The sequence below is a fragment of the Drosophila mauritiana genome, chromosome 2R (assembly GCF_004382145.1).
Source record: "Drosophila mauritiana strain mau12 chromosome 2R, ASM438214v1, whole genome shotgun sequence".
NCBI classification, from domain to species: Eukaryota; Metazoa; Arthropoda; class Insecta; order Diptera; family Drosophilidae; genus Drosophila; species Drosophila mauritiana.
In genome coordinates, this window is record NC_046668.1 from 6,546,085 (window position 1) to 6,561,624 (window position 15,540).

Sequence of the window (15,540 nt, forward strand, 5' to 3'; positions counted from 1 at the left end):
TTTCAACGGCTCTCCTGGCGCCTTGGTGCGCAAATTTTGTCATTTAATGGACCACTGGGCGTGTGATTTGATTGCGCCAGTGACACAGTTAGCCGGAGTCACTCACTCACCCACTCACCCACTCCTCACCACGGGGAAGTTGCTCATCCTCCCGGAGTTGGATATTTTGATTAGCACCGCAAGCGAAATTGTCAACAATATGACATTATACGGCGTGCTCCAAGTGAACCCCCAAGTGAACGAAAATCCGCGCTTCGTTAGGCAATTCAAATGGGATTGCAATTGCTTTCTGGCCTTCAGAAGAAAGTAGATGTGAATAGCTGGGGCGCACTGATGCGAAGATGTTTGTTCAACTGATTGATCCCCAAATTGGAAACATGAGCTACTCCGAGCGACGTTCTCCCTCCGAAAATCACTCAAAAGTTTATTGACCGTTCATAGAACATCGAAATGCAGTCCATCATTTGAATATTCCCCTACCCATCTCAAATGCAATTTTAAAAAATAAATTCCTTTAAAAAATAAATTCCTTTCATTTCTATTTTGGGAGTTATTACGTAATTTGAATATTTCTGATCTTATTTAAGATGGATTCAAGCATGGTTTTCTAATGATATACCTTAAAGTTATTTTAATTTCGTTTAGAGTTTCATGGTCTTGGGAAATTGGTTTTTAAACACATTTCTTTACTATATATTCCTATTATATCTTAAACAACTGTATACCTTCTACTCCCCTTTTTTGAACTTATATCGCTGCTCAAAATGGGTGCCCCGCGGCCCTTTCGGTATTTCATTTGCATTTCATCATGTATCTGCAGCGGCTTGGCCATGATGCGATTGTATCTCTTACTCCATCCTCAATTGTGGCGCATGAAAGGTGATCGATACCATAATGAGCGTATTCAGAGGACATCGCCCGTGGCAGCACATAATGTGGCCATGTGGGAGCTGCAGCTGGAGCTGGAGCAGAGCGTGCGCTATCATCCAGCATCTGCCAGGCTGTATCTTGTTGCGAATGTATCTGTATTCGTATCTGAGCATGTACGTATCTGTGTGGCCGACGTCACTCACCCATTCACAGCCATACGCAGCGTTTGTCGTTCACGTAATGCAATTGTCCAAAATGTTCAACCAACTACTCAAAAAGTCATCGTTCAGATTTAACGAGGTTGGGTGAGGAGGTGGTGGGGGGGGAGGTTAGGTTGGTAGGGGATTGGGTGGGGGAGGGAAAGAGACAGCGAGAGCGAGGCAGCAATGGCGATGTTCATGTACATGCACACATATACATATATGTGTGTGTAAGTATGTGTGCATGAGGTTTTACATTGGTTGTATAGGTGAGGGTGGCTGGGGGGTGGTGGGCTGTCTCACGGGGTGGCGGTACGTTTGAAGCCCGCGGCTACACTTTTGGAAAACTCATTTACTTGTGGCATGTAAACAACTAATCTGTTAACACTCCGGACAAAAGCGCGAACGATACATTAGCGTGTGCCCTGTCCCCGCCGAACACCGTCTACCTTCTCGCCATCCGCCATCCCCTCCTCCTCCTGGCTATGTCCGGATCCTGTCAAACACGGAGCATGATGAAGCACCACCAAGACCCGACAACCAACACCACTGACAGCGCCACAATAAAAACTTTTGCTCGTGAATATTTTGCCTCAATCGACGGGCATAATCAAAAGTTCCCTTTGCCAAAATGAAAACGTGATTTTCTCCTTGGTCATATATATGTGCATATAAATGGCAGGGGAGGGGGCTGGAGGTTCGTCCTGGCACAAGGATATGGCTTACAGTGAGCGAGAGTAGGGGCTCCAGAAAGGGGGAAATGGCATGGGAAGAGGAGGGCGGAGGAAGGCGGAGGAAGGAGCGGCGGCAGAGGTTGCCAGACCACATGGTGTCAAACATTTTGCTACACTTATACAATATGCTTCACTTACCGTGATGCGAAATCAATGAAAAGTGGTTCTAAGTTTCAACTAAGTTATTTCATTTAATTTGTAACTTGTTTTCGTATGTGCTACTCCTTGTAAGTTATGTTTTTAACAAATAAGCGAATCAAGCGTATAAGAACTAACTTATTCAAATATACAGATACAAAAGAAAGCGTTTAAAAAAAAACCTATAAGCTATTTACTTAAGTGCTTGTGTATAAACAACTTGATATATAGAAAAACATTCATATAACCGTGTGATCTAGACTCTGTCAATTCTTTCTTCCAACTTGTAACGTGTTTGTGATCAATGTTTAGTATCCGCTTTCCCAGGATGACTTGACAGAATACCTTTTGTAAATAATGACCCTCCAATTTTCCACGGCAAATAAACATAATCCGGCTGATCTCGCCCCACTGTGCGGCTGTGTTCGGCTGCCCGACTGCTGCGTTCTGCCGGGTTGTTTTATTTGATTTCTTTATCAATATCTGAGCTGGCGTGCCTGCAGCTCACCCCCTCGGGGGCGGCACCCAGCCCTACCACTGCCGCCACAACGTTCGTAACCCCTATTCAACGAGCCGTTGTTGTCCTGGAACTGGAACTGCAACAGTATTAGTTGCTGTGCAGCAGTGTGTGTGTGCGACTCTTATGTACGATTCATTTAAACGAGACCCATGAAGGCGATGCCACCACCGCATAAAGGAGGAAGGGAGACGGCTGTCGAGAGCGGCGCCATTGGATGGCCGTGTGCCAGAGCGAGACGTCCGTACGGCAGCGAGCAGTGAGGACCACGCCCACCCCGTGCTAGTGGTGCCCATGGTATGGTGGTGCGTCGTAGTATCCGTATCCGCATCTGTTCGCGTATCTGCATCTGTGTGTGCGGCAAACTGGTTGTGGCCTGGTATTGGTGCCAACTCGTTTCTGTTTCCATATCTCGGCCCGTATCTGTGTCCGCAGCTGTATCTGTATCTGTAGCTGTATCTTTATCTGTATCCGTGTCTGCAGCTGGCAAGCAGTAGCAGTGGCAGCCGGAGAGCCGAGCCGAGCCGCCAGCCAGAGTATCTGTATCTGTGGCGCGTCATTGTTGTGCTGCTACTGCCGCTACTGCCGCTGCTGCTGCCTCTGCCGATTGAGCTCCATTGCCATAGCTTCTATAGCCTCTATAGCGTGTATAGCGTGTATAGCTTCTGTGCCGTTCCCGTCGCCTAGTGGGCAGCTCAGTTACAAGACCATTATTTGACGTATTTTTTGCGCGCTCGGTTGGCCGTTTGGTTGGTCGCTCTCTCGCTCGCTGGATCGTATCGCACCACACCGAACCGCATCGTTATCCATTGCCAAAGGCCCCCTTTATCGCCTCGATGTGGAGCAGCAGTTGCGCTCCGTTCGTGGACCGGGCACGGGTATCGCATTCATGAGCTGGCTCATTGGCAATCATTTGGATTCGTACGCCAGTCGAACCGGTGGCCACCTCACACATCCAGACGGCCAGATGCCCTCGATCGCGCGTGCAAAGTGCTAGCCCCGATCCAATCCGTATAACCCTATCGTGGCGGACTGAATCGAGTCGTATCGAGCAACCCAAGTGCTAGTGATCACATCAAAAAACATACAAAACAAAAAAACGAGAAACAGCCAAGGAATTGAATTAGTGACTAAACCAGTGTAGTGCCCAGCAAGATTGCTTCGTTCCGGTGGAGAATAGTATGCCAATTTGTTCACAGTGGATTCAACGAATAAAATGGCCGTTGGACCGACGGAGGGCAAACAGCCGCCCTCAGAGAGCTTCTCGCCCACGCACCACCAGATTATAGCACCCAGCCCCATCCTGGCCGTTCCAACGCTGGCCTTCTCCGCCGCCCAGGTGGAGATCGTGTGCAAGACGCTCGAGGACTCCGGCGACATCGAGCGGTTGGCCCGCTTCCTCTGGAGCCTGCCGGTGGCCCTGCCCAACATGCACGAGATCCTCAACTGCGAGGCGGTGCTCCGTGCCCGCGCAGTGGTCGCCTACCATGTGGGCAACTTCAGGTAGGAATGCGCAACACACAAAAGCCCCCTGCTCGAATGACACTCTCTCAGAAGATCAGAAAACCAAAAAACCAAAAAACCAGAAAACCAGCCAGCCAGAGTCCCAGCCTCCTGTCCTGATTAACCCCGACATCCGATAGTTTTGCACAGCGACAGCTTAATGAGGGCACAATGAGCCGCTAAATTAATAAACAATGGCATTAATTTACTAATTAAAGAACTCGCTGCTGCCCAAAGCCAAGTGGAGCAGGCTTGATTAATAAAACACCGACCGAACAATAGGTTCCACGCCAGGATCGGGGTTTCGGCTTCCGTCGCCACGACATTCTAAGTTCTCACATTTCACGGGGCTTCTAAGACAACCGGAAACAATTCGCTCGAATGGGGGAAATTTCGCAAAAAGCCCTCGCAAACGATGGCGAAAGATTAGCTTATCCGTGGTATCTCCGAAATAGACTACTTAGCCTTGTGATCTTCGCCTAGACGAATCGGCCATTTGCCGTATCTCAAAGTGGGCAAAACAGGTCCCCTGGCAATCGATATCGACAATTATCCGATCGGCTCAAGCAATCACAACTATAAACGGTTGCATCAGGTTTTGCATCTCATCTGACTGCAGCTCGAGCACACGGCCGTGTAATTCGAGTATAATCAATCAATGTCCAGATACAGTACATATATGGCCTGTTCGTGCATATACTCTTACGGATCTGGCGATGCTATGCAAGTGATTTGATTGCTTTGACTTGGTAAATAAACGACTTCCAATTAAAACCATTTGACGTACTCAACCGAGCTGTCAGCACCAGTGACGACAATAAATGCTTATGAAATTGTTTCAAAATACATATGGACGCCCGTCGAGCGTCGAGGGGTGTAGAAATTCATAGGCGGGGATGGCTTTCGCAGCGGGAAGTCCCAAGTGTCCCAAAAGTCCGAAGGACCCAGGGGTTGATGGGGTTGAAATCGGGATGGCAAATTCAGCGCATTAACTTTAAGTTCGACTCCGGATACTAAAACTCTAACTGGACCAACTCGATCTGGCTCTCTTTTCAGGGAACTTTATGCAATAATAGAGAATCATAAGTTTACTAAGGCGTCCTACGGCAAACTGCAGGCCATGTGGCTGGAGGCCCACTACATTGAGGCCGAGAAGCTGCGCGGTCGATCACTGGGTGAGTAAGGCATTCACTTCCAAGCTAGATGCTATGATGAAATGCTTAAAAACTTATGAAGGAGTTTCAACACACAAACTTAGAAATACAAGTCCTAATCCTCATCTGTTTACTAAACACCGCCAAATGTTTTCATTATGCATATTGATTACATATGTTACTTATTACAAATGCATTGAAAAACAGTCGAGTAAATAGAACACTTTTTTTTTAGAAAATCCGATCATAGTAATAAGAAGGATTTATTGATTATTTCTATTCTAATTGTATTATTAACTCGATTAAATGACTCGAACAGAGCTTACTTTAAATTTGATACTTTAAGCGACATCGCTAAACATAAGTACGAAGTTTTTGAACAAGTTTTATTTTTTAAGCTAATGTCTAAAATGTATTGGTTATATACCGGTTTTTCAGTGCTTGTGTAATAACATATTCAGGAACTTACACTAATAGCTTTTACTTTAAGATGTTCAAACCCGTTTTAGAAATATTTTTCATAATTATTACGTACTTATTTGATATTTTACGATGACATTAACAATCCAAGCAACAAATTTACCAACACAATTATATTTGAATATATATATTAGGCACACGTTAAATCGATTACTTAAGAAAAAACTTGAAAGCAATCGAATAATCAGTATTTAAATAGTTAATGTAGAAATAAGTCGTTTATAAATATAAATTTTATATCTCTAATAAATGTTAATTATAGGTTTTAAAGACATTGAAGCAATCAAAAAATTTGTTTTTAGTGCGAGAAGTTTTAAACTTCCTAAAGAAAATTTCAGAAAGCTACTGCTTGCATAGGCTTTTCAGCATGAAAAGCAATTCGCTTTTGCTTAAACATAAGTAAAGTAATATTAAACAATATTGTGACTAATCCAATTGTGATTGAAACTTGCAGGCCCCGTGGACAAGTATCGGGTGCGAAAGAAGTTCCCCCTGCCGCCGACGATCTGGGATGGCGAGCAGAAGACGCACTGCTTCAAGGAGCGCACGCGGAGCCTACTGCGCGAATGGTACCTACAGGATCCCTACCCGAATCCCACCAAGAAGCGGGAGCTGGCCAAGGCCACCGGCCTGAATCCCACGCAAGTGGGCAACTGGTTCAAGAACCGACGCCAGCGGGATCGGGCTGCTGCGGCCAAGAATCGGTAAGTTATCGACCATCGACCGCCTCAATTAGCCATAGGAGTTGGGAGTTAGACGGGTCTGGGGTCTGGGGTCTGGGGTCTGCGGCCTGGATGGGCTGGTAACCCGATCGGGGCCGGGTAAGCGGATATCATCCTCCGGAGAGTGGGTGCAGTGGGTGAGGTGGACGAGTTGGATGCCGTGGGGGGGTCGCACAGGAGCGTTTCCATTTCATTGATCCGTGCCGATCTGCGGCAGCGGTGGCGGCACCCAGTGAAGCGTTCTCGATTTCTGCTGTTTGTTGCGGTCGTCGCTTTTTGGCCACATTAAACTGACCGCCGACGGTGACGATGGGTTTGGGCTTGGGCTTGGGTATGGGTATGGGTATGGATCTTGGCCTGGTCATAATGGTGAAGGAGACAACGAACAGAGATGACGATCATGATAGCGATGGTTCATGACGATGATGACAGTGTAAACGCAGCTCATGCTTCAGCTGGAAAGGTGCAACCGCTTGCGAAAATGGGCAGGAGAAGTTAAAACTCGACCAATTCGCGCGAAGTTGAAATGAAGAAGATCCGCTCGAAGTGAAAGAAGGCAAGTTAAGTGGAATGACACTGCAAGAAATCCGGATTCGGAGTCGGAGCTGCCCTGGACTGGACTGGAGTCGCAGATCTGGAGTCGAAATCGTAGTCCACTCAAGTGTTTGGCTGCTCCTGCAGATGCGCAAATATTTCAAGTTCTACCTGCTCACAAAAAGAGCAAAGAGGGAAAAGGAAAAGTAAAAGAAATCGAGACAACATTTGGCATTCCTCGGAAACCTGGCAGCCCCACAGCTCCGAGATCCCATCCAAAGAGCCGTGTTTATTAAGTTAGGAGCAGCTTCGGCAGCGGTCTCGTCTCAAATTGAATGAATCTGCACAAAGCGCCAAGCGTCATATGGCATCGCCGCCAAACAAAATAAAATAAGTAGTATACAAATACGAATAAAAACCAGATGCGAGCGGGTCATTAGTTAAAATGATGGCGATTATTTCGCTTGTAAAGCGGCAGCAGCCACGGATACGCGGCCATTACAACTCCATCCGCACTCGATCCGCAGATCCGCCGATCCCCGATCCCCAGATCCCCAGATCCGCGGATCCCAACTCGAATTCGAGGTTCGAGTTTTTGGCTTCGCCGTTTCGTGTAGTCATCGTGTTATTAAGCAGCGGCGGCACAGCAAAAGCCGAGATGAGACAAAAAGGCGCACTGGCGATACGAAACACCAAGTATGGCCATATAAAAAATATGAAATTAAAAGCCGTTCATATGCGACGGCCAGACAAGACTTCGACAGCGCCAGGCGGCAGACAGGGGCGTCCTCAACGCGGCCTCCGGGAGCAGCGGAGAGGGGCTTCCAGACCCATTCTAACCGACAACCCGACCCAAACCAGACCCCAACCACCAGGCGCTGACTGTTCAAGCATTGTGCGCTGAAAAATTGTTAACATTTTTGCTACTGCACTTGTGCGAACCGAATGCGACAGGCGGAGAAGTCGGAATCGCGAGCGGCAGGATGAGTTTCCTAACCGAATCTTTAACACCCTTGCTCAGATACTTTTCACCCTAAAAATCAAGTTGCCTAGTTAATAAGTGAGAAAATGTAAATCATTTTTTAGGAAGATCTCTAATTCCATTTGAAAGAATAGTAAGCAATTCATGAACTGGATCCCTTGATCCTCCTTACAAAGTATCTGCAACCTTAATTAAGATACATAAAGTATTAGTATCTTTGGTTAAAGAAGGCCAACTTCTTGGCCAGAAGAGAAGTGCCCCTTGGAAGAGCATGGAAGTGGCAGCTGGAGCTGGGAAACGAGATCGTGAAGGCAGAAGGAGTTGCGATGTCAAACGGCTGTTTGCTACTCCGGACGAGATGGTAAATCAATCAAATGCACAGCTCCGATGCAATCCACTCCATTAGAAAGGCTACGCGGAGAAAGGCTGCGGCTCGGCGCGTTTCCCGCTCCCGAATTGAGTAATTAAGACATCGGAGATTGATCGACTCAACTCGACTTGAGTCGTAACGGCGGAAACTTGGCGCTGCTGACTTGTCATGCTCTGATGCCTCCAACCACCAAGTGGCCATTGCAAGTGGAGTGCAGTGCAGTTGCAGTTGCAGTTGCAAGATATTCAAAATCAAGATTGCCGCGCATTATACAGGAATTCTGGGCAGGCATCTGAATGGCCTGCCGTACCTCACAGATGCCCCAGTCATCATCATTTGTCCGATTCAGCGGAACCCTCGAGGCGTGCAATGCCCATTGAGGAGCGGATGGGAGCGTAATTAATCTGGCATTACTAAAACTGGATATTGATTCAGTTATAACTGACTTTGTTTGAGAAGAATTCTACAATTTTCTCGATCATAATACATATGTACATGCAAACATCTACGTAGATACTTTAGTACGAAAGCTTTAATAACACATCCTAAGTTGTAAAACATCAATTCCGAATGTTAATGTTAATGATACTGTCATTGCTAGTTGAATGGATTAAGAAGATTCGATGAGCCCATTAATGGCTGAGTCACAAAAGATTTCACAAATCATTGGAGAAAACAAAACGAGAAGCTTCTAACATATTGTGCAAATTCATTAAGCCGAAACCCCGGCTCGAGACTTGATTTTGATCAATTACAATTGCCACTCGAAGATGCACGACAGCGATACGACTAGACTCTTGGCCAAACGGAGCCCCCGAATCAAGTGAATAAAGTGAATCCATTCAATCCACCGAATCCGCCTCGCGCCGATGGTTTTATTGCGTGAATTACCCGGCGAGCGAAATGCGTGGCTCGTGGACAGCCACTGGAGATGGATATAAGATGAGATTCGCCCACATGCAACCAGCCATCCATCCATCCATCCATCCATCCAAGCATCTCGAGCCCAGAAGCGCTGGCCAAATTAGGAGCACAGTGGGCGTCGTTGAGCGAGCGATTTGTCCAGAACACGAAATCGAATCGTTCAGCCAACAAAATTCGGTTTGCGGGCAAAGTGTAATAAAGTTGAGCACCCAGCAAATATGTTGTAAATGTCAATTATCAATCAAATCAACAAACACGCACTTGGGGACAGCACATATCGTACGATGTACAGGGACCAAACTTGAAGAGGTTTTCTTCATCCATCGATTCCCAGCCTCTCTCGAATTCTAATGAAGAAAGGAAGATGCAGAAGCTGATATTCCCATCCCCATCCCCAACTCCAACTCCAACCCCAACCATTGTCAATATCCGAATCGGAGGGCCCACTTGTCCGAGCGCTCGGACAGGGCTCTCGAGCTCCATAAGTACCCATACCATCCATACCATCCGTGCCCATGCCCAGCTCCATGCGATCCGAGGGAGCTGAACTCGGTCCACTCGACGCTGTTTGCACAACACCAACTACCGTTTTCGGTGGCTTGTGAGAAAAATATACAATCAGCTCTCCAATGGGAGCAGAAGCTGGAGTTACCCAGAAGTTACACAGAGAGAAACTTGTGCCATCTATGATACATGGCAACATGGTAGTCATATGCTCAGCTGGCTCCAACTTTAATGGGTATCAATACAAATACTTTGAAAATCATTTATCAAAGAAAAGTAGATTTCTCTCTGTGTAGCCGTATCTGAACTGCCAGAATGAGCTGAATGGAAGCCAAGCTTCAATGTCGGACACTTCAATGCCGCATAGAAAGTGTATTAAAGAAATTAATAAGAAGTCAGCTTCGAGTCATCATCATCGGCAGGCGGATGACTCTTCATCGACGGCTGGCCAGTTGGATTGGATAGGATGGCTGGATGATTGGATGGCTGGCTGGTTGGATGGCTGGCTGGTTGGATGGCTGGCTGGTTGGATGGCTGGGCAGGCAGCATCACCGGATGTGGCCTTTGTTCACTTGACAAGTGAAAGAGGCTCGACAAATAAGCGGACAGGCGGCGGAACAGGGCACTCCGCTCCAAGGGTTGGAAGTGAAATATTCAAATGCGAGCAAATTTAAATCCCGTTTGTCAACAGATCTCCGTGGCGGGAGAAGGGGGATAAATATAAAATAAATGTTGATTGCATTTAGGAACCCTTGGGACTGCCGACTGCTCTTATTGCCAACTGCTAACTGCTCGCGCCTGTCCAAATATTTACACAATGTACGGCATTCAATTTGAATTGACACAATTATTGGAAAAATACTCGAGCAGCGCGCTGCAATTTTCCGTCTGATTTTGTCGCGCTATTGACTCTGTGTTACCTGCAGGTTCATTGATTTCCCCATCTATTCCATGCTAGCTGCTTTTCGGTCCTTAAGCCACATCTTTAAGACCGGGCATCTTTTGTTGGCCTAGCGGATCGTGTTACTCCGCTGGCATTCTTTGCAGCCTGAATGGGTTTCAGTTCGACTTGGATCGACTCGACTCGAATCGAATTGAATCGAGTCGAATCGGAATCCCCATCTTCTGACATGAGCCGATTAAGGAGCATTTCAATGCATCTCGGGTTACTCCGCCGCACAGCCAGCTCCTCCGACTGGCCATGTCCAGGCGGGTAATTACATACGTGTCACTTCGGTTAGGTTAGGTGCCACAGGGTATCTGATTTCACTGAACCCTTTGCCCTTGTCCTTGTCCTTGTCCCTGTCCCTGTCCCTGGGCTTCTCCTTCGCCGTAAACCTCTCGCTGCCTAGTCAATTGTGTGGAAAATGTATATCATATTCGTGCATCCAAGTTTTCGATTTCTGGGCTCAAGCCGAGCGTGCCAAGTCCCAGCAACTCCAGTCGCTCCATTCGTGCGTGAAAATGGCCTTGAGTCGCCCGTGCCAAAAATCTGGCTACCAGAAGCTCTCGCAAGGATTCCAGCATCGTGGGCTTTGGCTTAAGATTTCATTTCATCGATCCAAAACCATAATACGGGCTCCAATTACCATTTCTGGGAAGTATAATAACCAAACCTTTTAAGATTATTAATTCAGATTGAGGTGGCATAAGTTACCTTCCCTATGGGAATCGACTAAATAAATATAATTCTTTATTTTATATTTGGAATATATTATATTCTCGGGACACGGTTTCGACAATCAAGTAATCACGTTGCTCTATTTAATAATTTTATCTCTGGTACCCATCTAGAAAATCTTAATCCACTGTCTTACAACTTCAATTAACCATATCATATAACCGAAACAATCGGGAAAAGAGAATCAAATACCTTTCTCATCGACAGACCATTTTGTTCGGGTAAATCCAAGTAAAAAGTTAGGAGACTCTAAGCTCCTCCCTTAAAGGTTTTCCTGGGCTACTTCTAGAGTTTCACCTCCCAGACCCACCACACACAGATATGTATATGTCCAAGTTCCCATAGTTAGGTTCCAATTACGAGCACCCAAATCCAATAGCTGAGAACACAAAAAACGAGCCGAAAAAACCTTTCTAATCGGAAGGGCCTTCTTTGAGGTGTATCCCAGCAGCGGGTAGTCCCGATCTCTTGGCCAGCAATTCACCGGTCTGTGAGTGATCCATCAAGTTGGCACATTAGGCAACTAAACGATTTACTGCTCCCTCCGAGACAAAGGGCCCAGAAAGGTAGCCGCAGATACATTTCGCAGCTCCAACTGAGTCGCGCTGGTGGTGGTGGTGATGGTGGTGGTGTCCCTGCTCCCGCAACCGGAGTGCCCATGCCGTTGGAGCACCATTAATCACACAACACGAGCCGCTGCAGGATCTCGGGGGCAGCCAAAGGCAGCCAGAAGGGGAACAAATTGCAGCAAGTTGAGCGAATCCTAACCGATAATTATGACATTGCAGGAGTCATGGCGTGATGGCAAATGATGATGTATATGAGAATGCTCCTCCGCCCATTGCTGGCCAGGCTGGGATCTCCTGCCCGCTGCCGGTGTTAAATCCATGGCGGCTAATCAAGTCATCTTCTGCTCAGATGGCGCGTCTTTTGTTTTGGCCACAGACGATTTATCTTAAGCATGTGTGAAAGTTGTGTCAGATTTATGTGCTGCCCCCTGCTCCTCTGATTCCCCCCGTTGCTCCGGGGGGGCAACGACAAATGGGCCGCCTTAATGGGCGTTTAGCCGCGGCCACTGCAACTGTCCAGCATCAACTAATTAACGATGCCGACGATCCCGATGCCGATGCCTTGATGTCTTCATCGGGCGGAGAGAATGGCGTAGGGAAGGGCCTAGGGAACCTTTCAAATTCTGTCAGCATTCGATCAGCTACGGCTTTTAGCTAAAGTTAAACATTTAAACACTATAAATTTAATCCAAAATAGCCCTAAATGGCCAGATAAAAGGTCTGTCAAGAAAATGTTGAAATACTGACCCTATAATGATTATTAATATGCTTGTAATATCTTTGTTTACTAGTAAAAGCAACAGGATTTGAAACGTTCCATTTACTTTATTTTATGTTTTCCAATAATTTACAATTAGCTAGATGTTTAGTGTGGAATTTAAACATTGCAAGACCATTGCTAACACAATAAATTAGGTCAAGCTATAGATGGCCATCATATTTTAAAACATCCTAATATTATTTATTAATAATTATTAAATAAATAATATTTTAAATAGAGTATAAAAATATAGAAATGATTTATGATATATATTATATAGATTTTTAAAAACATTTCCTCCGCTTCCGCCTATTTGCAGCATCCAGCATAGCCAGAACAGCTCGGGAATGGGCTGTCGCAGCCGGCGGGCGGACGGAGCTGCCTCGCCCACGCCCTCGGACAGCTCCGACTCGGACATCTCGCTGGGCACCCACTCGCCGGTGCCAAGCAGCCTGCAGCTGCAGCACAGTCCGGGCAGCACCTCTAACGGCGCCAACGACCGCGAGGAGAGCCTGAGCGTGGACGACGACAAGCCGCGGGATCTGAGCGGATCGCTGCCACTGCCCCTCTCGCTGCCCCTGCCGCTGGCCTCGCCCAACCACACACCGCCCCAACTGCCGGCGGGCTACGGTGGCGGGGCGGGCGCAGGACCCGGCGGACCGCTGACCGGTCCGGGCTGCCTGCCACCATTCAAGCTGGACGCGGCCACCAGTCTGTTCAGCGCCGGCTGTTACCTGCAGAGCTTCAGCAACCTGAAGGAGATGTCGCAGCAGTTCCCCATCCAGCCGATTGTCCTGCGTCCGCATCCGCAGCTGCCGCAGTCGCTGGCACTGAACGGGGCATCCGGCGGACCGCCACTGCATCATCCGGCCTACGCGGCTGCCTACAGTGTGGAGTGCGTTCCAGGTGGTCATGGACCACCGCATCCGCCGCCGAAGCTGAGGATCAACTCGCCGGAGAAGCTCAACTCCACGGCAGTGGCGGCGGCGGCATCCGGCGGAGGAGGAGGTGGCAACCAACACCATGAGCCCACCACCACCGGCTACCATCACAGTGGCCAACTGATGCTGCATCGGCCCTTCTCCACGTCGCCGGAGCTGAAGCACAGTGCTCCCGAGATCACATGATATCAGCGGGTCTGAGGTGTCCACCTGTAACCCCACCCAGACTAACCCGACTACCCCGAGCCCAAATCCCAAATCCCAATCCTCACAAGCTCCGAAGCACTAAGGCCCAGCTATTCAGATTGTTTCAATTGTACTTCTAAGTTAGCCCGTAGTTAAGCGCATCCCAGCGGCGGAGTTCGAGCAATATTCGATCCGGAACTGTTTCCTATATCATGGCCCATAATTGCCATACCTTTACCTATACCTATACCTATACCGTTATCCAGCAGCAGCAAATCGCAAGCGTCGCACACTCACTCTTCAAAGATAGCCATTTAAGCCGGATGGAAACTGAGATACAGATTTAGAGCTAATAATACAGATGGCGGTCCCAGTGGCCCCCAAAAACTGAAATTGAATTCGAGACGTTTTCATTCTAATTTTGTGTGTGTGTACGTATTTGTAAATAGAGTTTAAGTATGCAAATCATAGAGCTTACGTATACAATTAGATTGCAATAAAACCGAATGAACAGTTAAGAATTTGAATCATTATACAAAAATGCGTTCTTTTTTTGAAATATAGGATGGGATACGACCTTTCGTAAAATCGTACTAAGCTAAATATTATCGATGATTATATTTATATAAATTTCTATATTCATTATTTTCAAAATGAATGGTGCTGCCACCTTATGGATATCCTTACCAGCTACTTAAAGACGAAATGAATATGAATATTTGATATATATTCATTTTTCGTCGTTCATATGTGTAAAGTGGAGAGTTTATTGATTACTCTACTAAAATTACTAATTTTCGTTTGAATCAACGTTTTTATGCGCAGAAAATGCTTCTGCCTGAAAAATCAATAAGCAAGGATATAAATGTCTGAATGTCCTGCATATTACATAGCTAACTTTGTTGGCTATCATGTGGAAAAAACACAGACTGCTGGGTAAACAGTCGGTGGAAAGTGGAAGAACTGCCAGGGGAAGGGAACATTTCCTTTCCACGGGCTGATACTCCCAACTATTCATCTGCTGCTAATGTTGCTCCCGCTGTTGCCATTGTGTTCCCCGATGTCTGTTGATATTTTGAAATAAAATATCAGTTTCTGTGTAAACAGCCACAAGAGTCGGAGTCGGGCGAAAGCCAAGTCAAGTCCGAGGGGAAAGAACAACATCCAAGATCGCTGGCAGTGGCAGTGCCAGTGCCGGTGGTAGCCTCTCACTCACTCCAGCCCAACTGAACTGGCAACTGAGCACCGAGATCCGAGGACGGAGAGCCCAGAACCCAGAACCGAGCCGATGGCGTCGGCGGATGGCGCCAGCGATGACATGTCCGGCCTTGCCATGTCCTACTTGAGTGGTTTACTTAGCTGCCTTATGAAAATATCCAATGCTGTGGGCAAACACACGGTGCATCCACATTCACATCCAGCACAACCGAATCCACAACCTCTCACCGAAAATGCAGCGAGATGAAAAACTGACGCGTCACTGTCACTCACACAAATGCACCACATCATCGTCATTATGGGCTCAAAAGTCTTTCCGATCTTCCCTGGGAACAGACTGCCTTTATGTAGATATATCGAATATAGAATCGTTCCAGCAACACAAGGAAAAATTTGGCCATCCAAAAAACACAATTCGTTTGTAAGAAGTTGGATAATAATAGTCTCTTAAAGTTTAGAACAAGCTTGTGTGGTTGTTTAAAAGTATAAATAATTAGGCTTTAAATTAATAATAGTAATGTTCAAGTGTTTGTTTAGTATCTTAAAGTTGAGT

The 15,540-nt window shown here is 46.8% G+C and overlaps 1 protein-coding gene across 1 annotated transcript; it reads left to right on the top strand.

Annotated features, from left to right (window-relative positions):
* The first annotated feature begins 3,000 nt into the window (after window positions 1–3,000).
* On the top strand, window positions 3,001–14,302 carry LOC117137064 (protein Optix). Its single transcript, XM_033298278.1, has 4 exons — window positions 3,001–3,962; window positions 5,019–5,137; window positions 6,051–6,300; window positions 12,962–14,302. The coding sequence occupies exons 1-4, from the start codon at window positions 3,676–3,678 to the stop codon at window positions 13,767–13,769; spliced, it is 1,464 nt and encodes a 487-aa protein (XP_033154169.1). The 5' UTR covers window positions 3,001–3,675; the 3' UTR covers window positions 13,770–14,302.
* Window positions 14,303–15,540: the final 1,238 nt, after the last annotated feature.

Excerpts from the sequence above, each read along its gene's own strand:
- LOC117137064 (XM_033298278.1), top strand. The coding sequence starts at position 3,676 with ATGGCCGTTGGACCGACGGAGGGCAAACAGCCGCCCTCAGAGAGCTTC. Across the intron at positions 3,963-5,018 it reads TACCATGTGGGCAACTTCAG|GGAACTTTATGCAATAATAG; the intron begins GTAGGAATGCGC and ends CTCTCTTTTCAG. Across the intron at positions 6,301-12,961 it reads GCTGCTGCGGCCAAGAATCG|CATCCAGCATAGCCAGAACA; the intron begins GTAAGTTATCGA and ends GCCTATTTGCAG.